Consider the following 24052-nt stretch of genomic DNA (forward strand, 5'->3'; position numbering starts at 1 on the left):
TTCTCTACATGTACAGAAAAGACCATTTGGAAAATATTGCGACTTTTTCAACTAATTTTATAACTACGCTTCTTGGAGATCTGCAAAAAGGCCTCTATTGAAGCTATGATCGCCTAATTCGATTGATATTTGTTCCCAGAGGGTTATTTTTTATTCTTGGTAACAAAAAGAAAATTGCACGGCGCAATATTAGGAGAATACGGGACATCCACCAGCATTTAGTAGTCCATTGAATCTATACAAAATTCCACATAACAAATTCAGTTTTTCCCTTCTCCAGACAATCGTTGGGGACCACACCTTATGCATTCCAAACAACGGTGATTCTCTCTTTTCTGACCGAGAGAACAGCCTTTGACTATTAGGGTGACACATACCTTCGCAGGACGGACACTTTTTCAACTATTCCTTAGTCTGCGGTGTGTACCAATGAATCTATGTTTCGTCGACTGTTACGAAATGGCATAGAAACTCTCTCCGATTGCTTCAGATATGGCGTCGTGTGTATGCTTATTGTTCGGTGTGAGCAAACATCATCACAGCGATATCTTTCTCACTCCAAAAATGTCATGCAGATTATAACCCACGCACCTTTATTCAGAGGTCTGGTAATACGATATCTTTGATTTTTATCAACTTATCCATTGTGGTAGCCATTTTTGGAAACCATAGAAATATTTCACACAAAAATGCTCGAGATACTCACAGGGCTGTGGAGCCGGAGTCGGAGTCTGAAGATTTTGCTGGAGTCGGAGTCGGAGTCGTAAAAATTTTACTCGACTCCGACTCCGGCTAAACCAAATTTTTTAAAACACTTCACATTTTTGTAACTAAGCAAGTTTTTACGTTTCCATTGCGTTATTCAATCGATCAATGTACAGCATTGTTGTAAATGAAAATCAACTTCCAATTACGGCTATCTTTTTATGTCTCCTAGAATGTTAGACTAGCAGATGGGCTGGATCGATCCATTTTAATGCCCATATCAATTTATTTGAAATATTTCGAACAATCGAAATTATTTTTTTTTATTTTATTTTATTTTAAGGCCATATACATATGTGGAATATTGACAGAAAATTTTTTCAAAATTGTTTTTTATAGAAAATTTTGTCAAAATGTTATTTCTACAAAAAGTTCTGTCAAAATTTTATTTCTATAGCAAATTTTGTCAAAATTTTATTTCTATAAAAAATTTATTCAAAATTTTATTACTATAGAAATATTTTTTTTTTTATAGAAAATTTAGTCAAAATTTTATTTCTATAGAAAATTGGGTAAAAAATTATGTTTCTATAGAATATTTTGCAAAATTTTATTTCTATAGAAAATTTTGCAAAATTTTGTTTGTTACACAAACATTTTTTCAAAATTTTATTTCTATTGATAATTTTATTTCTATAGAAAATTTTGCCAAAATTTTATAGTAATAGATTTTTTTATTAGAAAATTTGGTCAAAATTTTATTTCTACAGAAAATTTTCCCAAAATTGTATAGTAATAGATTTTTTTATTAGAAAATTTGGTCAACATTTTATTTCTATAGAAAATTTTGTCAAAATTTTATTTCTATAGAAAATTTAGTCAAAATGTTGTTTCTGTAGAATATTTTGCAGAATTTTATTTACTACACAAAATTTTTTCTAAAATTGTATTTTTATTGATAATTTTTTCAAAATTTTATTTCTATAAGAAAAAAATTTTCAAATTTTATTTCTATAGCAAATTTTCTCAAAATTTTTTTTTTTACTAATGTTCACTGATACTCACTGCTATAAAAAATGTATTCAAAATTTTATTACTATAGAAAATTTTTTTCTATATAAAATTTAGTCAACATTTTATTTCTATAGAAAATTTAGTCAAAATTTTGTTTCTATAGAATATTTTGCAAAATTTTATTTCTATACAAAATTTTGCAAAATTTTTTTTGCTACATATTTTTTTTTTTAAATTGTATTTCTATTGATAATTTTTTCAAACTTTAATTTCTATAAACAATTTTGCAAAATTTTATTTCTATAAAAATTTTATTCAAAATGTTATTTCTATATATTTTGTCAAAATTTTATTTCTATAGAAAATTGTGCCAAAATTTTATTTCTATAGAAAATTTAGTCAAAATGTTGTTTCTGTAGAAAATTTTGCAAAATTTTATTTACTAGACAAAAATTTTTCCAAAATTGTATGCTCACTGATACTCACTGCTAAGTCGAAAACTTGTAGAAATGACTCAAATTTTCAATGAATGAATCATAAATGCATTTCTGCGAAATTGTCTAAACAATTATAAATATTTCCCAAATATTGCCCGAGATTTTGTAGAAGTCTGATTTGAGATTTTATCAAAATGTAGATCTAAATACAAAGTTGTGCAGAGTATATTATAATCGGCCCGCCCGACTTTAGACTTTTCTTGCATTTTTATTTTTTGTTAAAATTGTGTTACGTCCCATAACGTAAGATTTAAAATTTAAGTACATAGATTTTGTAGAAGTATATACAATTCTGTCTAAATCGATTCAGATTCAAATTCATGCATATGGGAATATAAACCTTTATATAGCTCGCAACAAATTTAAAGGATTTGAGATAGTATCAATAATTTTGGTCCACAAATACATAACATATACTGTTGGTATCTTCTCATAATATGATGGGTATTTATATCATTATTTCATTTATTCAACATTGCCGTAAATTTGAAATAAAGAGTTCAATTGGCATCTAATGTGAAATTAAGACCTTTCTTTTGCACACATAAATAAATACGATACTTTATATCGATCCACTTACGGTACCCCCACAATAGAACTACAAATTAGTGGTATTAAAATGAGATTTAGTTATATTACCCGGAGTCGACTCCGGAGTCGGAGTCGGAGTCGAGCTGATGAAAAATGCTGGAGTCGGAGTCGGAGTCGAGCAAAATTGGCTCGACTCCACAGCCCTGGATACTCACAGAAAGTTTATCCACTACCATTGGATACGGGGTTTTAGAAATAGACACGTTATTCCGGATCGATCTAGCCATCTCCGTCCTTGTGTCCGTCTGTTATAATCACGAGAACTTTCGAACAAACGGAGATATTTGCTGGAAACTTCGCATTTCGTATTGCAAATGGGACACATCAGTCCATATTTGTATGTAGCCCCCATATCGGTCTATATGATTGAACATCCTGAAGGCTTATTATTCACCTGATTCACATGAAATTCGTAAAGTGATATCAGTATTCATCCATAAGTAACAACACAATAATTGGTCAATATCGGTCCATATTTAGATAAAAAACCACATATAGGCCTATGTCCAAATTTGACTCCTTGAGCGTTCTGAAGACTTTTTTCACCCGATCCTCTGATATTCGGTCATGGTGAATTCACTCCTTAGCAACAATATTAAAATTAGTCCTTATCGACCGATAAAGACCGATTCACAAATTTGACGTTCGATCGTCTTGTGGCAATTTTTTTAAAGGCAACTAAAACAAACAGACCAACTGGAAAAACAAGTATATACGGCCGTTAGTTCGGCCAGGCCGAAGCTTATGTACCCTCCACCATGGATTGCGTAGAACCTTCTTCTAAACACTGCCATCTACAATTGAATTACTTGAGTTACGGTAACGCTTGCCGATGGCAAGGTATATTAAAACCTCCTAACACCGTCTTCTAAATTGTACATAAGTCCATACGTGGTATATATTAAATTAAAAAAAAGACCAATTAAATACGTATATAATTCAGTTTGACAAAATTGTCTATAGAAATAAAATTTTGACAAAAATTTCTATAGAAATAAAATTTTAACAAAGTTTTTTATAAAAATAAAATTTTGATAAAATTTTCTATAGAAATAAAGTTTTGACAAAATTTTCTATAGAAATGAAATGTTAACAAAATTTTCCATAGAAATAAAGTTTTAACAAAATTTTCTATAGAAATAAAATTTTAACAAAATTTTCTATAGAAATAAAATTTTGACAAAATTTTCTATAGAAATAAAAGGTTGGTAGATTATTTTTGGCTCGAGTGACAACCATGATTATGAACCGATATGGACCAATTTTGGTATGGTTGTTAGCGGCCATATACTAACACCACGTTCCAAATTTGAACCGGATCGGATCAATTTTACTCCTACAAGAAGCTCCGGAGTTCAAATCTGGACGACGGTTTATATGTGGGCTATATATAGTTATGGACTGATATGGACGCTGTAGGGGCACGTTTATCAATTTCATAATTTTTAATTTAAGAAAAACAAGATATTTAATATTTTCTTTATTTTACTCAATTTTGTTTTTCAAAAATTCAATATGAACCTCTCCGTAGTTAATTAAAATCCTCGCATCGTCCATTTTATAAGCTTAGCCCATGGGGATGATGAATGATCATTCACCATTATAGGTGTTACACTGATATGATCGCGGTGACCACAGGGACCAACATTACATAAGCCATGATGTTGATGACGATGGTGATGGTGACCTCGTGGTGGATCAATTGTAGTTGTACTTTGGCAATATGCATCCTTGACAATTAAGGATAATAATAGCATAGAGAAAACTACACAGCACTTCATATCGATTTTGTATACACGGTTTTTGTTATTTCTGGAGAAAATAAGTAAGTTGATGAGTCTTCAGTTAATATTCTTCAGTTGATATAAGTATATGTCATTTATATAGAACAGTTGAACACTTTTGATTTATTTAATAATTATTACTATATATATAAAAAAACACATTTTTATATTGCGTTAATTAAGTAATTTGTTCTTGAATATTCAATATTATTTGCCATTATAATGAAATTCATTAACATTTTCTAATTAACAAATTTAAAAACAATATTTAGATATTTTTTGTTTTATAAACTTTTGCGTCAATTGATTCTTTACTCTTTATTTCTATCTGAAATATGAAAGAAGTGAAATATGAAGAACTCAGCAATAACTTTGTTTTCAAATTAGATCCTCACTAACCTCAAAATGATTTTATCTCCATTCCTTGAATATTAATATTCAGGAGATTTATGTATTTTATATAATGCATACAATTTTTCTTTTCATACTTTTAAACGGTACAATTTAAACCAAATAGTTTATCTATAATACTATTATCTTTTTTGAGTCACCAATAATATATTCAGTCAAAGATGTTTATTATTTCATACAATAATCCAAAGTTATTAGATAGTTTAATGTTATTATTAATTATGTTTGCTAATTGTTATGATAAATAATCTCTTTTAGTAAATACATATTTATTTAAAATTAAAATTAGCAGGTGTTTTAATTGTCCATAGCATAGCACAAAAAGAAAGGAAAGGGGTATTAAAGATAGCTCTAATAATAGTATTTCCTATTGTTACTGTCATTTTCCTATTATTGCCATTATAATAAAATTTTTAATATTTATGTTCATAAATACACGTATGTACACACACACACATATAAGTAATAATGGACAGGTCAAAACAAACTAATACAAAATGATTATTACAAAATGTAATAATATTCAAATGCCAGTAGGAATTACTAGACAATTAATTAACAAATAAAATGTCAATTAATTTTATAACACAACAGTGCTTACTAAAATAACAATTAAACTATAAAAATGCATTTCCTTCCTTTGCCACTGAATAAATATTGCAATACTATTTTGATAATATTTTGAATGCATGACCAGAGATGAAAAATTTTTACTCCCAATATTCAGCAAGCCTTTAAACGCTCGGTAGTATGACCAAGCAAATATTTACCTGAACTCACTCACTGAAGTTAATAAAAATAAAAATTTTTTTGTTTATGCGTTTTATTTATTAATTAATGCATTCATACCAGAGTATTGTAGTGTATACAAAGATGCCGCATACATTTAAATGGACATTTACAATGGATAAAAGTGGGTAAAGATGTAATGTATTTTATATAAATTTTCTGATGAAAAGTAAAAAAGGACTAACTTCAAAAAAAAGATAATAGTAATAGTAATAATAATAATAATAATACGAAAGTGGGTTAAATGCAAAGACAATATTCTTTAGAAAATAGGAAATTGGCTTGCGTCATACCAGATGTTGGTCCTAGCGCTGTCAATGGTTTGATGTTCTCAGCAGCCAATTTCCCATATTCTTCTCTTCTATTGTCTTTGGTTAAATGCATGTCTTGATTTCTTCTGATATCCTTGAACAATTCATCTGAAGTAATGGTTTCTGACATATTTGTGAGTTGTTTACGAAAAAGACTACTCCAGAAGATTCCTCATTCCACCTGCACCCTCAGAAGAAATCGCTTCTGTAAATTATACTTCCCAACACAATCTGCTTCAAGTTCCTCGAACAAAATATTGTTTGCAACATGCAAACCTACTTGAAATTCTTTTACATTCATTCATACATGTTTGACAATCAGTATCGCTATCCATAATTCATCTTTATTTTTTGAATACAGCGAAACCTCTCACAGTCACCTTAATTTCCACAATTCGAAGGTTTCCACTTATGAGAGGTTACTGGTAATGTCCATGCATGCAAAAATTGGTCCACATCGGTCCATAATTATATAGCCCCCATATAAACCGATCCCCCGATTTGACTTGCGAGGCCCCTAAGAGAAGCAAATTTCATCCGATCCGGCTGAAATTTGGTACATGGTGTCAGTATATGGTCTCTAACAACCATGCAAAAATTGGTCCACATCGGTCCATAATTAGATATAGCCCCCATATAAACCGATCCCCCGATTTGGCTTGTGAGGCCTCTAAGAGAAGCAAATTTCGTCCGATCCGGCTGAAATTTGGTACATGGTGTTAGTATATTGTCTCTAACAACCATGCAAAAATTGGTCCACATCGGTCCATAATTATATATAGCCCCCATATAAACCGATCCCCCGATTTGGCTTGCGAGGCCGTTAAGAGAAGGAAATTTCATCCGATCCGGCTGAAATTTTGTACGTGATGTTAGTATATGGTCTCTAACAACCATGCAAAAATTGGTCCACATCGGTCCATAATTATATATAGCCCCCATATAAACCGATCACCAGATATGACCTCCGGAACCTCTTGGAATGCCAAAATTTGGTACGTGGTGTTAATATATGGCCTCAAACTCCCATGCAAAAATTGGTCGATATCGGTCTATAATTATATATAGGCCCCATATAAACCGATCCCCATATTTGACCTCCAGAGTTCCTTGGAAGAGCAAAATTCTTGCCATTCGGTTCAAATTTGGTACGTGATGTTAGTATATGGTATCCAACAACCATGCAGGAATTGATTCTTATCAGTCCATAATTATATATAGCTCCCATATAAACCGATCCCCAGATTTGACCTCCGGTGCCTTTTGGAGAAGCAAAATTCATCCGATCTGCTTGAAATTTGGTACGTGGTGGTAGTATATGATATTTAACAACCATGCCAAAAGTGGTCCATATCAGTCCATAATCGTACATAGCCCCATATAAACCGATCCCGAGATTTGGTTTTGGAACCTCTTGGAGGAGCAAATTTCATCCGAGTGAGTTGAAATTTGGTACATTGTGCTAGTATATGGTCGTTAACAACCATGCCTAACTAGGTCCATATCGGTCTATAGTTATATATGGCCCTCAGATAAATCGATCCCCAATCACACAAAAATTGGTCCATATCAAGTTCATAATTGTTCATATCGATTCGTAATTATTTGTAGACTTAACTATACATAACTTTTTTGTCTAATATATACCATGTATGGACTAAATCACAGTCTTTCGTAGAAGTTTCTACGCAATCCATGGTGGTGGGTACATAAGATTCGGCCTGGCCGAACTTGCGGCCGTATGTACTTGTTTTCTTCTATACTTCTCGCTCTCCCTTTCTCTATAGGAACAATATTGATACACAGTGATTTTCAAACGTAACTTAATCCACTTTCCATTACATCTGGTAATTTTTATATAAATATATATTTTAACACGCATTTTCATTGGTTTACGCAAGCAAATTGCATTGGAGATGTGCTCCCATTTCAGCCCTTTGTTAAATATTTAAACATGTTTTAAATAAATACATTTTCGGTCACTTTTAACTGACCACAGAGCCAGAGAGGTAATCCCATTTCCGTTTACAGAAGTCCATACCAAAAATTGTCGCTTTCATAGGGAATTTTCAGCTAGGGTAAAATACTTCGTGTCTTTATGCTATAAAAGAGATAAAAAAATGTGTTTGCATAAAGCTTTAAATTTAATAAGAATAATATTAAAATTTCGTATCAATTCAGCTTCTTAAAATCGAGAAATGAAAAACTTTATTTATTAATAAAAATTTTTTTGAACTTTAGTAAGAAATCTCTCTGGATACATTTTTATAGTACGAGAAATGGAAAGGAAATAATTTCTTGTTGTTTTATTATATTACAAAAATATATCTTTTTAGTATCTCATGAAGTAATATATAATTTTACTAAATCAAATAATCAACTTTCATCCCAACGTCAAATAAGCTTAATTAAAATTTGTCATTACAGTTAAATTTGCTACATATAATTGCATCTTTCGTCTGCTTGAATCATTTGAGTTTTATTCCTATGTTTTGGACTGATGTAAAAGGGTGGTACTATACTATCTCACATCATTTCATTATTACTCGTATCCTTACGTTATAATTTTCATTACAGACTCATGTAATACTTTCGAATAAAAGCAAACGAAACTTTTTTTATTATTGAAAGCTTTTTAGTACTAAAAGTGTAAAATTATGAAATGACATGTGTCGTATTTGTATTTTCGACAAAATCAACAAACCAGAACAACATATATTTTTTGATGGCAGGCACAATGGGGTGAAAATAAAATAGTTTCAGTACCACAATATTTAATTACATTACATATTGTGGTATGAAATTATTTATATTACAAATAAGGGAAAGTCTTTGGTATTTAATAAAATACAAAATAATGTATAATTAAAGCACTTATGGTTCTGCATCGTTATTAGGGAAACTTTGAATTGTTCAGCCATCTTATTGAGACTATGGAGGCAGTGCAAAAAAATAAGCTTCTCAGTTAAAAGCTGAAAAGATTTTTTTATCAACGTTTAGTTTTGAGTAACACGGATGCAGATATAAAAATATTATATTAGTTTAATTAGGCCATACACAGTGAAACCTGTCAAACTTGGACACTCTGAAAACCGGGCACCTCTCAAAAATGGACAATTTTCATGAGACGTTTGCTATGTTATTACATAATAAATATTACATACATAAGTGGACACCTCCCCAATGTGGACACAATATAGGCGATCGTGACATATGAAAGTTTTCTTTCCCTTTAGTTCATATACGGCCATTGAACTTTGTACCCACGTTTAGTTCATAGAGGGTTTGGGACATTTTAAAAAAAGTAAGATTTCATTAAGCTCAGAAAATTTCGAATTTACCTAAAAACAAGTAAGGAAAGTCTAAAGTCGGGCGGTGCCGACTATATTATACCCTGCACCACTTTGTAGATCTAAATTTTCGATACCACATCACATCCGTCAAATGTGTTGGGGGCTATATATAAATGTTTGTCCCAAATACATACATTTAAATATCACTCGATCTGGGCAGAATTTGATAGACTTCTACAAAATCTATAGACTCAAAATTTAAGTCGGCTAACGCACTAGGGAGGAACACAATGTTAGTAAAAACAAGTAAGAAAAGTCTAAAGTCGGGCGGGGCCGACTATATTATACCCTGCACCACTTTGTAGATCTATATTTTCGATACCATATCACATCCGTCAAATGTGTTGGGGGCTATATATAAAGGTTTGTCCCAAATACATACATTTAAATATCACTCGATCTGGACAGAATTTGATAGACTTCTACAAAATCTATAGACTCAAAATTTAAGTCGGCTAATGCACTAGGGTGGAACACAATGTTAGTAAAAAAATATGGGAAACATTTAAATCTGAAGCAATTTTAAGGAAACTTCGCAAAAATTTATTTATGATTCATCACTCGATAGCAACAATGCTAATTCTACTCCCTGTGCAAAATTTCAACTAAATCGGAGTTAAAAATTGGCCTCTGTGGTCATATGAGCGTAAATCGGCCGAAAACTATACATGGGAGCTATATCTAAATCTGAACCGATTTCAACCAAATTTGGCACGCATAACTACAATGCTAATTCTACTCCCTGTGCAAAATTTCAACTAAATCGGAGCAAAAAATTGGCCTCTGTGGTCATATGAGTGTAAATCGGGCGAAAGCTATATATGGGAGATATATCTAAATCTGAACCGATTTCAACCAAATTTGGCACGCATAGCTACAATGCTAATTCTACTCCCTGTGCAAAATTTCAACTAAATCGGAGCTAAAGATTGGCCTCTGTGGTCATATGAGTGTAAATCGGGCGAACGATATATATGGGAGCTATATCTAAATCTGAACCGATTTCAATAAAATTCACACTTGCACACTTGACTACACTGCTAATTCTACTCCCTGTGCAAAATTTCAACCAAATTGGGATAAAACTCCGGCTTCTGGGACCGTATTAGTCCATATCGGGCGAATGATATATATGGGAGCTATATCTAAATCTGAACCGATTTCAATAAAATTTGGCATACTTGACTATAGTACTAATTGTTCTTCTTGTGCAAAATTTTAAGTAAATTAGAGTAAAACTCTTCTGGGACCATATAAGTCCATATCGGGCGAAATATATATATGGGAGCTATATCTAAATCTGAACCGATTTCTTCCAAAATCAATAGGGATCTATTCTGAGCCAAAACATATACTTGTGCCAAATTTGAAGTCGATTGGACTAAAACTGCGACCTAGACTTTGATTACAAAAATGTGTTCACGGACAGGCGGACATCGCTATATCGACTCAGTAGCCCACCCTGAGCATTTTTGCCAAAGACACCATGTGTCTATCTCGTCTCCTTCTGGGTGTTGCAAACATATGCACTAACTTATAATACCCTGTTCCAAAGTGTGGCGCAGGGTATAAAAATTTTATATTAGTTTAATTAGGCCATACACAGTGAAACCTGTCAAACTTGGACACTCTGACAACCGGACACTTCTCAAAAATGGACAATTTTCATGAGACGTTTGCTATATTATCACATTAAAAGTAACCTCCCATAAGTGGACATCTCCCAAATGTGGGCACAATATAGGCTACCGCGAAATATGAAAATTTTCTTTCCCTTTAGTTCATATACGGCCATTGAACTTTGTACCCACGTTTACTTTATAAAGGGTTTGGGACATTCTTAAAAAAAGTAAGATTTCATTAAGCTGAGAAAATTTCGAATTTACCTAAAAAAATAGTTTTTTTGTAATGGATTTTTTTCTGTGTATAAATATGAGTACTATAAAATTGATTTTTGTGCAATCCAATCCAAGCCAAATCAATTTTTTTGGTATTCATCCCATTGTGACAAATTCTAAAATTATGTATATTAGAGAGTGAGAAAATGTTTTCTATATACGACGATTATTACGACTATTAACAAAATTTTCTTAAGTCAATATTTGATAATGAACAAAACAAAAAAACAATGTAGAAACGCAGGTTCCCTCCGGCCTTAGTCCCATGCTGCTTAAAATACTCGAAAAGTCATTGCAGTATGTGAAACATTTGAAAATCCATTCAAACTCAAACATATCTGGAGATAAAAAACAAATAAACTTCTACAAATGTTGAAGCTATGAAACTTATTTGACGGTGTGATAAAAAAACTCTATAAGAACATGAACATAGAGGCAAAGAGAGTATGAGTGGGGGGAAGTTTGATGAAAGTGGTAATAACATATTTTCATCTTGGGCTAAATATTAATAAAATTCATTTTGTTCTTAAACAAGAACAACTAACTTGAGGAGTTATATTTTACTTTTTCCAAAATGAAAATGATTATTACTAAAGTTTTCTAAGAAAAACATGTTGTGTGTGTGTGTGTGTGTGCAAAGCAGGGTATCTTTTGTAATGTCTCTCTAATGGTGGTAATAACTCAACTAATAACTTACATTATTTATCGTAATAAGAGGAGAGTTCCTTTTTTACCGAAATAAATGGAGTTTACAGTTGGCAACTAATAAAGGGTAGCACTAAGAGGTCCAAAGAACACAATTTCACTTATAATACAAAATGTCTTCTGGGAATCAAAAATATAATTTTTCTATAGTGTAGCAATGGCGAAAACATTGTGATACAAGGTTGTTTTAGTTGCAATATTTTTTTTTATACCCTAAACCACATAACTTTGATCTGCCACAAAATGAGCCTACCAGAGATATTGATGTGATTTAAAATATATACCGATCGACTTAGAATCACCTCCTGAGTCGATCTAGCCCTTGTTGTCCGCCTGTCCGTCCGTTCATGTATTTGTTAGTCGCAGGATTCCGGTCGCAATTATTAATCGATTTTGATGAAATTTGGTGCCAAATTGGTGCCAAATTTCATCGAAATCGGTTCAGATTTAGATATAGCTCCCATATATATGTATTTTCCCAAATTTCGCCATAAGTTCCTTATTTATTCAACGATCTTACTCAAATCTAATTTTCTACTAGTACTTACTATATGTGCAAAAAATCATCGGAATCGGTTCAGATTTAGATATAGCTCTCATATATATGTAGCGCCCGATTTTGAAAAATTTCCCCCATTATAACCTTATTCTTGACCATAATGGCCTCATTTATTAACTGATCTTACTCAAATTCAGGGAGCCACCGTGGTGCAATGGTTAGCATGCCCGCCTTGCATACACAAGGTCGTGGGTTCGATTCCTGCTACGACCGAACACCAAAAAGTTTTTCAGCGGTGGATTATCTCACCTCAGTAATGCTGGTGGCATTTCTGAGGGTTTCAAAGCTTCTCTAAGTGGTTTCACTGGAATTTGGAACGCCGTTCGGACTCGGCTATAAAAAGGAGGTCCCTTGACATTGAGCTTAACATGGAATCGGGCAGCACTCAGTGATAAGAGAGAAGTTCACCACTGTGGTATCACAATGGACTGAATAGTCTAAGTGAGCCTGATACATCGGGCTGCCACATAACCTAACCTAACTTAACCTACTCAAATTCAGCACAAAGTAATCTCCTGTAATATCAACCAAACCTGCAAAATATAATCAAAATCGATTCAGTTTTAGATATATCTCCCATATATATGTATCGCTCGATTTTGAAATATTTTCCCCTTATAACTTTATTTCTGACCATAATAGCCTTATTTAGTAACCGATCTTACTCAAATTTAGCACAAGGTAACTTTCTGTTGTATCAACCAAACCTGGAAAATGTCATCCACATCTGTTCAGATTTAGATATAACTCCCATATATATGCATCGCTGGATTTTCCCAAATTTGGCCATAAGACTCTTATTTATTAACTAATGTTACTCAAAATTCTAATATTAAAGTATTAACCAATCGGACTCAATATTAGTAGAATAGTAACTCTATAGGTTCAGAATCAACTATAGATCCTAATATCAGACATTTCTGTTCAAATTATGATAAAACTCCCATAACCATGTACCACTTATGCTCCTAAATATGGAAATGCGGTTTATCTCCCAAATCAATATCAGTGATACCCCACAATGACCGTACGAATAAGTTTAACGCTTACCAAAGTAGAAGAAAGCTTTTGTACACTTCTACAAAATAGTATGAATGAACTACATAATGGTTAGTATGGCTATGATCTGGTGTGGGAGATTCTTCCTTTACTTTTAGGAAATGATAGTAGGAAATTCAAAAGTCAGTAGGTTGTTGTTTTTTTTTTTCAAAATGCATTATTAAAATAAAACTATAGTATACAAATTAAATAAACTTTCGTACAAAGTAGTTCAGTTTCCCCTTAAAACAGTTCACTTTTTTCTGTGTATAATAAGTTGACCAATGCATTTCTATTGCATCGAAATATATGCTTCCGACGATCCAACGACGTACGCTTGTCTGACTGTCTGTCTGTCGGTCTGTTGTAATCACGCATCCACCTTCAATGATGAAGATATAATCATGAAAGTTATCACAAGGGAGCAGGTCAAGTTAAAAGATGGACCTGATAGATCCAGGATTTGATAAAACTACCACATAAACGCTTCACCCCCTAGACACCGCTACTTAAAGCTGTATATACAGTAAAACCTCTCAAAAATGGACACTCAGGGTCGTCTAAACTTCGTCCGCCGACGAGAGGGTAATTTCTCTCGACAGTTGACCACTTCTGGGTGGAATTCGCTTTTACTAGTGTCCATATTAGAGAGGTTTCACTGTACTTGTTCGTCATAATTAAAAAAAAAAATCGGGCTCAGATAGGCTAACATCGACTCAGTTTGTGAATCTGGGCCTAGGTTTCAAATGTGAACTTTTCGTTCAGTATTTTTTTAATGAAACATTTATCAATGACTGTTGATTTCTTAAATATTTCCCCTCAATTTGACCCCAGGCTTATCATCAGAAATCCCATTCAGTTTACCATCAATATTTTGTTGTAAAACAAATTAATTTTTGTTATTTTGATTTTATTACTTATTTAAGGAATTTTATATGTTTACAAGCCCACAAATAAATAAATAAATAAACAAATGACCAAACACAACCCAAAATACACATGAAATTCTTGCCCAAGCCCCCATAAAAATTCTCAGTAATAAGAAATTGAAAAACCTCAATATGATGGCCAGTCTACAAGGACTTCCTGTAAAAGTTTTCTCTAAGTTCACCCAAACCAAAAACTAGAGATTTGGGAAGAGCAAAGAGCTAGACAATGAAAATAAAATTCTTGGGATTGACGACTACTGTTGTGGTCCAAGAAAACTTTAGCTTCCGGTTATTGATATTTACAGTTAGTTATTTAATAGTTTAGCTTAGTTAAGTTTGTACAGAAGACCAACATAAGGATATGGAAACGGAAGACATAGAATACATGAAGGAACATCCTCAAAACACATCATTAGAAGAGAGGAGAGAATGGGTTGGTCATTTCATTTAAGGGCTAGTTATCCTTGAAAAAAGGACATAATTTGTAAGGAATGATTTTGGGAGGCAAAACTTCAATTCAATACTTCCTAATCCTTTGGCATATCCTCCAGGCTCCATTCTCTCTATTACATCTGTAGTGATGTGAAAATAATAAACAACAAATATCAACAGCAAATACAATTTCCAAAGTGTCTATAATTCTGTAGTTAAAAGTTTGTCTAGTTTTTTGTTGGCATCCTTCGAAAGTTTTATGGAAGACTGAAACTGTCAGTAAATGTCAAGTCTTTCGGTTTATAGGGGATAGAGAGATACATATATCAATATAGCCTTTCAACAGATTTATTATTGAAAAGCTTGAATCTTTAGAAAATGACGAAGAACTTATAGATAAACAGATGGTAAGAGAGCATATTCTGGCGTTGGGGTATACAATCAATATTTCTGTTAGGCAAATATACCCACTTAATAAATTTAGTATTCTCCTGACAAAAAGTAGAATTTTTTCTAGTCTGAATTGCATCTACCTTAACTACCAACCCCATACCCGATTCAATTCAAAAATTTATTACCTTCTCAAAAATTTTGTAATTTTTTTATTTATACATGATACCAACGCACCAGATCTGTACTTATGGCTCATCTTTTTCATTATCCTTAAAACATAAATAAATGTCAAAAAATGCAGATTACTTATTAACCCCTATGGCGCAGCTATTATTCATTAATATGCTCTTGTTGGGTGTTTCATGTTCTTTTTTGTTTTTTGTTGTGACTTGGCTGGCTGCTATTGTGTCTACGTACAGAGAATCATTGAAGAACATTTACCTCACACTACTTGATTACCTTAGAGCTTCCTATTCTTCAAACCCCAATTCAACCAACAAAAAAAACCAAGAGAAAAATCTCCCGCCTATACCATAACAAGAAAATACATAAACGAACTCCTCAATACCTATTTTCTTTCTCCTTCCACTAAATTATCTGTTAGCAAAGGTATCATCAGATCCTTGGATGATATTTGAATATTTTTCATTCGTTTGGAATGACGATGACTACGACGTTGCATAGAAAACAAAATTGGGCTACAAAAAAATTTATTAGCGCTTCGGCAATATTGTCTCGTATAAATTTTGTAATATTTTTGAATTTTTTTCTCCTTTGGTATTATATGGGTACGCCAGTTGGGTGAGGTGGGGAAATGTGGGGGAGCTATATCCTTGGAGGCAAATGCTCAATATTATAATTTTATACATTATATTCGACGTTCACCTTAAGCTTGTAAATACATTTGGATGTTTCAATTTAACCTAACGTTTGGCTCATCTTCCCATTCATCCTCCAATGCCAGCAACTTCACCAAATTATTGTCCTTGCCAGCATGAAGGAGGTCCACAATTTACAAAGGCGTTACAAATGAAGTGGAGAACCTGGGCATAGTATGCTAGGGGAATTCTTTTCAATGGCAACGGAAAGCAGAAATATGCAAGAAAAAAAAAATATATACAAAATAAAAATTGAATACTAATCCATGAATATAGATGATTATTATCTATAGCTGGGCTATATAGAGATCTGGCTAAGGATATAATGAATGTTATTTCGGTTTTGTATAAGGAAAGATAGTAGACGGTCTGGTGGGTGGATTTTTCGAAATGAAAAAGAGGGAAAACTGCAGCTGAGTACTGAAGTCGTAAAATGCAAAATGTGAGTTATAAACAGCGGGATATCTTCTTGCGGCTTTACTACTCTTCAATGGTTTATCTTGTGGCTTGCCATTTCCGATATTATTCCCATTGTACTGGACCTGCTACCTCCTTAATAAATAATATTTTGTGTGATTATAAATTCATATTTAAAACCGAAAAATTTTAACTTCTATTTGTAATGGACCATTTTCTGGGTTATAAATTTCTATATTAGACAAAGCCAAAATTATATTTATAACATTCTGTATTCCTAAATTTTGCTTTTTCATGGACAAGTTTCCGCAGTATATTCAAATTAATTAGCCTAAAGGGAAACCTGCACAGATCACCAATATTAGTTCAATTGAAATTTAAATATATTTGGAAAAATATTCAATTAGTTGTTAATCAAAATAATTGAATCAATTAATATTTTATTTGGATCAATTAAAATTAAAATAAATATTTCAAAGCGTAATATGTTCATTTCCGTGAAGCCAAAAACTATATTCTGTATGTATCATTTCGATACTCAAACAGTGGGAAGAGAATGAAGCCGCCGAGTCGTGCCGCCGATTTCAGACGCCGCCGACCATTTTTTGCCAGTCGACGCCGCCGCCGAATATGTGGACTTATTTCGACTCAAATTTAATCAAAAATATCGATTTAAATCAGAAAAATGTATTAATTATTGTCGTATGTTTTTGCCAAAATTTTGAACCTTCCACCAGTGTTGCCAATATTGGAGATTTTCCCCAAAATCGGGGATATTTTTTCGTGGATGGGGACAAAATTTTTGAGTTGGGGACTTGGGGATTTGGTGGGGAATTTCCAAAAATTTGGGGATTTTTGTGGCGAATTTTCGAAATCTGTTCAGTATAATTAATCAGAGTAAGAACTGTGGTTCATATGAAATTCTTTACTTCAACATGCTTAAAAAAAGGCTTAAAGAAGTACAGAGATTCTCCAAAATATAAAAAAAAAACTTTCCTCCTCTTTATTCCACGGCATTTATTTGGGTGGCCCAAGAGCTTCTTTACAATATACTCTTTTTCCCAAGAAATTTTTTACTATTGTGAAATTATTTTGTAAAGACTCATCTGCGTACATCACAGATTTTGAAAATATATCCCATATCCCATACATATAGAATAGACAGCAAAGCGTTTTGATCGATAAGCCAATTTTATTTCTTGACTATATTTCTCGATTATAGTCATTTTTATTTCTCGAGCGTTTAGCAGATGATTTGCATAAGATGACTCGATGACTCTTTATACCAATAATTAACTCTGATTGGGGGCTGGTATCTGATCATATTTTGAGCACCGGTCTTCTGGTTTTATGTTTTGAAATCTTCATCTTTTTATAACTCGCAAAGTGGTATAACCAAAATTGCACATTTTTATTTTATTTTATATAAATTTTTTTTTTTAATAAATTTTTTCATAATTTTTTACGGATTTTCTACATCAGAGTATATTCGTTTACTTTTTTTTGCAAACAACTTGCCAAAAAAATATTAGGAATTTTTATGGGGAATTTTAAATTAAATTGGGGATTTTTGGGGATAAAAGCGTTCCATTTTGGGGACAAGAGCACTGAAAATACTGGCCACACTGCCTTCCACCCACAATCTATCAATTTCAATCTTCTATAATAGTTTCTTAAAAATTTTGCTCCGAAAAGTTTAACGAAATGTAAATTTGATTGTAAGATTGGTTGTAAAACTAATCTCATTACCATTCAAATAGATTCTATAATGGATAATTGTCCGCTGCCGAATGGACAAATTTATATCCGTCCGCCACCGCTGGAGTCAAAAATTTAGTGTTAGCCGCCGCCGACAAAAATGGTCGGCTTCATTCTCTGCAGTGGGTATATTGGTTATCTATCTGACGTATATGTAAAAATTACTAAGAAAATAATTATATACTTTCAGGCTGTACTATGTAAAGATTTTTCCAACAAGAAGTGTTATTTTGAATCATACGGAATTTTGTTGGTTTTCACTTTCGAAGCTTGTATTCTATGACAAGAAGGAGAGCTTCCTATATATGATCCATATTGGAGGGTTAAGAAGATTCGATCCGCCCACTATTTCGAACATATTCAACGAGCATTCCCAATGCATGTATACTGGGCTCCATATTCGATATAACCTACAGAAACCAAATCATACAAAGGCCAGAAATGACCACCTATTTTTAACTTACTTTGCATTCACATTTACATTTATGCCCAAACAACATATCCTGATTTTAGCATTCCCTCCTCGCCATGACTTTTTGAAAACAAATTTTTATTACTTGAATATTTTTGGATTCCAGCCTTTCCATATCTAAGGACCTAATAATTAAGTAGAAAATTTATTACTGCGGTAGATAAACAGCAAAATGTTATTTTGGCTATATCATTGTTATATATTTTAATAGAGGACATTTAAAAAATTCCAACCAAACAAAACCAAATACTACTAAACACATTTCAAATTCAGCTGCATTTGAATCAAGCATATTAACAGTACTTCAGGGGGAAAAGGAACGCTAATCCATGGGTAAAATATTTTATTTATATCCAGGATATTTGAGACTGCATAAGAGTCATAATTAACGGGTGGCAGTAGCCGCTGTTGTGGTAGGTGGTGGAGAACCATTTGGAGGAGGTCCTGTTAAAGGAGTATAATAATAAAATAAACAAAAGGCAGACATAGTCCATTTTAAAAATCCTACCTCGTGGGGGCATACCACCAGGTGGTGGTCCATTTGGTGGTGGTCCACTTGGTCTGGGTCCATTAGGCGGAGGTCCACTTGGTCTTGCTCCATTAGGTGGTGGTGGTCGTGAAATATCCCCATCTGTCTGAGGATAACTCTAAATATTGAATTATTAAAATTAATTCAGATCTTAAAAATCTCGTTTTCACAGTTTACCATAACAGTTCCCACTAGAAATGCTCCAATAGCTATGAATAAAATAAACTTTTTCAACATTTTTTTAATAACTGTTATTCCAAACTCCCAGCGTTAGGTGTTTTTATATGAAAATTCGAAACTATTTGGGAATTTTCTATTTTCCTCTTTCCCTTTCTTTAAAATGCCCAGTAATGTGAACTGCATATCATTTTAAACGAAGCGTATCATCATACGAATAGAATTCATGTCAAAAAATTTATAGATGTTTTCATAGTAAATGTTATGATTATTTTCGGAAATGTAACAATAATTATTGAATGTGATGGAGAATTAAATCACAACCTGTGGTTAGTGTGAAATGCTGTTGTTGTTTCTAGCAAATCGCAATTAAGATCACATTTTGTTTTTGATAATAAAATAAATTGTAGTAAAGACATATGGGTAAGTCCATAGTGGGAAATAACTTTCTATGAATAGACAATGTAAGAGGACCAACATGCTGCAATCGTTAGCAACCGGCTTGCAAACAAAGGATCATAGGTTCTAACTCAGTTTCAACCGAACCCAAAAAAAACAGTTTTTTCGGCGATGTTTTAAATCCTCTCAGTAATGATGGTGTCATGGCTAAGTGTTTCAAACAGGTACATACACAGAATTATTTGTCAGGGGGCCTGAGCGAATATTTATTCTTACACTGGTTGATCTAGACATTTTTCTACGGGCCTAGAACCCTTTTGCTAAGAGTGGAATTCATCACCTGTCGTATCACAATGGGCTATATGATCATGGATACCTACTGTAGTCACACGCAAAAAAATAATTCTTTCCACCCAAACGAAATTTTAGACAAAAAAAGTTCGTTTTTCATTTGCTTTTCGCTGTAAGGAAGTGTATTTGGAAGAAAAGTATATATTTTTTGTGATAAACGTTTATTCTTTTCCAGGATGTAATTTCATAAAGACAAACTCAAAAAAAAAACATTGTTTTCTTGCTAATTGCATTTTCCCTCACATTTTTCTCACATCCACGAGGTTTTTTAGTTCTTAACACCTTTTCCTGTAATACCAACAATGTAGAAGAAATTATACGATTTTATAAATTTTTAATTTTTTTTTTACCTTTCGCCTCGACTGAGAATCGAACCGCGGACCATGCACTTTGTAAGCCAACACACTAACCACTGAGCTATGTACCTGTTATGGTCATCAATAGATAAATATCCATATAAGTTATATTTATATAGCATAGTTGCGGCGCCCACCGAATAAACAAAGTTTATTTAACAGAAACAAACATTTAGTTTGACACCGTGGAGCAGTGGTTGCTACGTCCGGCTTACATGCCAAGGGTCGTGGGTTCGATCCCTGCTTCGACCAAAGTTTTTTTTGTTTTTTACATATATTCAAGATATGTTCGGAAGATTTCGAAAAAATGTCCAACATTACATTGTAGTATATTAAATTTTTAAGTGTAAAATGTGTCTTATTAAAGACCTCAAGTCAGAAAAGAACAGTGTTTGACATAAACGAAATAGACTGTGTTGTTGTTTCAAAAATAACCTTTTTTATTGAAAAAATAAAAATTTTGTAACAAACGAATTTTTTTGGTGATAAAAGTTTAAAAATTTCGAAGCAATTCAAAACACTCTAACAAAAGAAAAACGTTTTCGGTACACGTTTTCCAAACGTTTTTTTTTTTCTTTGCGTGCACTTATATCATCTATAGATAGATGATATAAGTGCACGCATTTTTTGCGCCAAATTCTGAGATTCGTTTTATATGAGGACTAATCTAATTAGAGAATGATGCACCCAAAAAAAGTCAACCCTCCAGGGCAATAAGACGAACTAAATGACCAAAACAAAAATTATACGCAAATGAAGCATAACAAGTATATACGGCCGTAAGTTCGGCCAGGCCGAATCTTATATACCCTCCACCATGGATTGCGTAGAAACTTCTACGAAAGACTGTCATCCACAATCGAATTAATTGGGGTTTGGTATCTTAAAACTTCTTAACATCGTTTTCTAAATTGTGAGTTAGTCCATTAGGTACGTAGTCCAGACGGTACGTAGAGAGCCAGAATTGAAATATGGGGGTCGCATATGTGGGGGCTATATACAATTATGAACATGATATGGACCAATTTTTGTGTGATTGGGGATCGATTTATCTGAGGGCTATATATAACTATATACCGATATGGACCCATGGTTGTTAACAGCCATATACTAGTAAAATGTACCAAATTTCAACTGACTCGCATAAAATTTGCTCCTCCAAGTGGCTCCAAAACCAAATCTCGGGATCGGTTTATATGGGGGATATATATGATTATGGACTGATATGGACCACTTTTGGCATGGTTGTTAAATATCATATACTACCACCACGCACCAAATTTCAACCAGATCGGATGAATTTTGCTTCTCCAAAAGGCACCAGAGGTCAAATCTGGGGATCGGTTTATATGGGGGCTATATACAATTATGGACTGATATGAACCAATACCTGCATGGTTGTTAGACACCATATACTAACATCACGCACCAGATTTCAACCAAATCGAATGAATTTTGCTCTTCCAAGGAGGCTCCGGAGGTCAAATCTGGGGATCGGTTTATATGGGGCCTATATATAATTATGGACCAATGTAGACCAATTTTTGCATGGTTGTTAGAAACCATATACCAACACCATGTACCAAATTTCAGCCGGATCGGATGAAATTAGAGGCTCGCCAAGCCAAATCGGGGGATCGGTTTATATGGGGGCTATATATAATTATGGACCGATGTGGACCAATTTTTGCATGGTTGTTACAGACCATATACTAACACCATGTACCAAATTTCAGCCGGATCGGATGAAATTTGCTTCTCTTAGAGGATCGGGGTCCGTTTATATGGGGGCTATACGTAAAAGTGGACCGATATGGCCCATTTGCAATACCATCCGACCTACATCAATAACAACTACTTGTGCCAAGTTTCAAGTCGATAGCTTGTTTCGTTCGTTTCGTTGATTTCAACAGACGGACGGACGGACATGCTCAGATCGATTCAGAATTTCACCACGACCCAGATATATATACTTTATGGGGTCTTAGAGCAATATTTCGATGTTTAACAAACGGAATGACAAAGTTAATATACCCCCATCCTATGGTGGAGGGTATAAAAATTTACTAAATTCGTATTTCGCATATTTAAGATTTGTAAATTTTACCACAAATGCACGAACTTTTAAATCATACTATGGACATTTCTGTCACCTTGCCTATATATTCCATATGTCAGTTAGGAACTTAACTGCTGAAAACTTTTCTGTTAAATTTATCAGGAGAGAAGATATTTGCAATTTACTTTCTGTTAACTGGCAGTTAAAGCCTAACGGAGATATATGAAAATTGCCGTTAATCTAGGTTTTCTACAATTAACCAAATTTTCACAGTTTTTTTAGTCTGTGAACAAAATTTCTTGTGTCCACTTAGCCGATTTTTCAGATCGGTTCAATTCACGAGGAGACTCATGAAGTCAAATGCGGGGATATAGACCAAGATGATCCAATTCTTGTTTGGTCACTTCAGTTCATGTACTGGCATTACGATTTTATGGGAATCAGATGGTCCAATATGGCTTATTCCTAGTAGCCACAATAAGAATAGCATGATCAAAAGTACAAGTCGAAATCTTCTGCAGTTCGAATGTTAGATAGATTTGAGTCGACTGATGATCATGGATAGGTTTTCTCTAAAATTTCACGACGGTTAAGAGTATATGTTCTGTACATTTTATTTGGTCTGAGAGAAATATGTCGGTGTATTACAAACTGAGTGACAGAGTTGTAAGTACATCCTCATATTAACCCTTTAATGCCCAAGCAGGCTTCATTTAATAAGAAAGCTTTTAGTAAAACACAACTTAAGACAACAAAAATGGGCAAAATAAAAAGAAAACTTATTTGAAACAATTTAAGATGCCTTGCAGCATATGCTGAATTTTACCGTACAAATTTTTCTTGCATAGTTCTGTTGCTCTTGTATCGTTGACATTGAAAATTTATTCAGCTGGCAAAAAATTGGGGCATTAGAGGGTTAAGGTGGATATGACTTCGATAAAGGTCCGAACCCCTGTTACCGTTGTGCTACATTAAAGGCAAGTTTGTCACTTTTGTTAGCATTGGCACTTTTGTGTCATTAAACGACATACTTTCTTTTCAGTTTTGTGCCACATATGAAAAAAATGTGCTAATTTTTCATTAATTCATTTTTATACCCTCCACCATAGGATGGGGGTATATTAACTTTGTCATTCCGTTTGTAACACATCGAAATATTGCTCTAAGACCCCATAAAGTATATATATTCTGGGTCGTGGTGAAATTCTGAGTCGATCTGAGCATGTCCGTCCGTCTGTTGAAATCAC

At 33.2% G+C, this 24052-nt stretch overlaps 1 protein-coding gene across 1 annotated transcript; it reads right to left on the reverse strand.

Annotated features, from left to right (window-relative positions):
• Nucleotides 1–19109: 19109 nt before the first annotated feature.
• On the reverse strand, nt 19110–19754 carry LOC142229285 (uncharacterized). Its single transcript, XM_075299834.1, has 3 exons — nt 19641–19754; nt 19443–19581; nt 19110–19378 (listed from the first exon to the last, which is right to left on the reverse strand). The coding sequence occupies exons 1-3, from the start codon at nt 19698–19700 to the stop codon at nt 19320–19322; spliced, it is 258 nt and encodes an 85-aa protein (XP_075155949.1). The 5' UTR covers nt 19701–19754; the 3' UTR covers nt 19110–19319.
• Nucleotides 19755–24052: the final 4298 nt, after the last annotated feature.

This window comes from Haematobia irritans, chromosome 3, assembly GCF_050003625.1.
Source record: "Haematobia irritans isolate KBUSLIRL chromosome 3, ASM5000362v1, whole genome shotgun sequence".
Taxonomy (NCBI): domain Eukaryota; kingdom Metazoa; phylum Arthropoda; class Insecta; order Diptera; family Muscidae; genus Haematobia; species Haematobia irritans.

Bases quoted from the DNA above. Each gene is read 5' to 3' on its own strand.
- LOC142229285 (XM_075299834.1), bottom strand. From the start codon at position 19,700: ATGTTGAAAAAGTTTATTTTATTCATAGCTATTGGAGCATTTCTAGTG. The intron at 19,582-19,640 runs GTAAACTGTGAA...TTCAATATTTAG, and splicing joins TTCTAGTGGGAACTGTTATG to AGTTATCCTCAGACAGATGG. The intron at 19,379-19,442 runs GTAGGATTTTTA...CTCCTTTAACAG, and splicing joins TGGTGGTATGCCCCCACGAG to GACCTCCTCCAAATGGTTCT.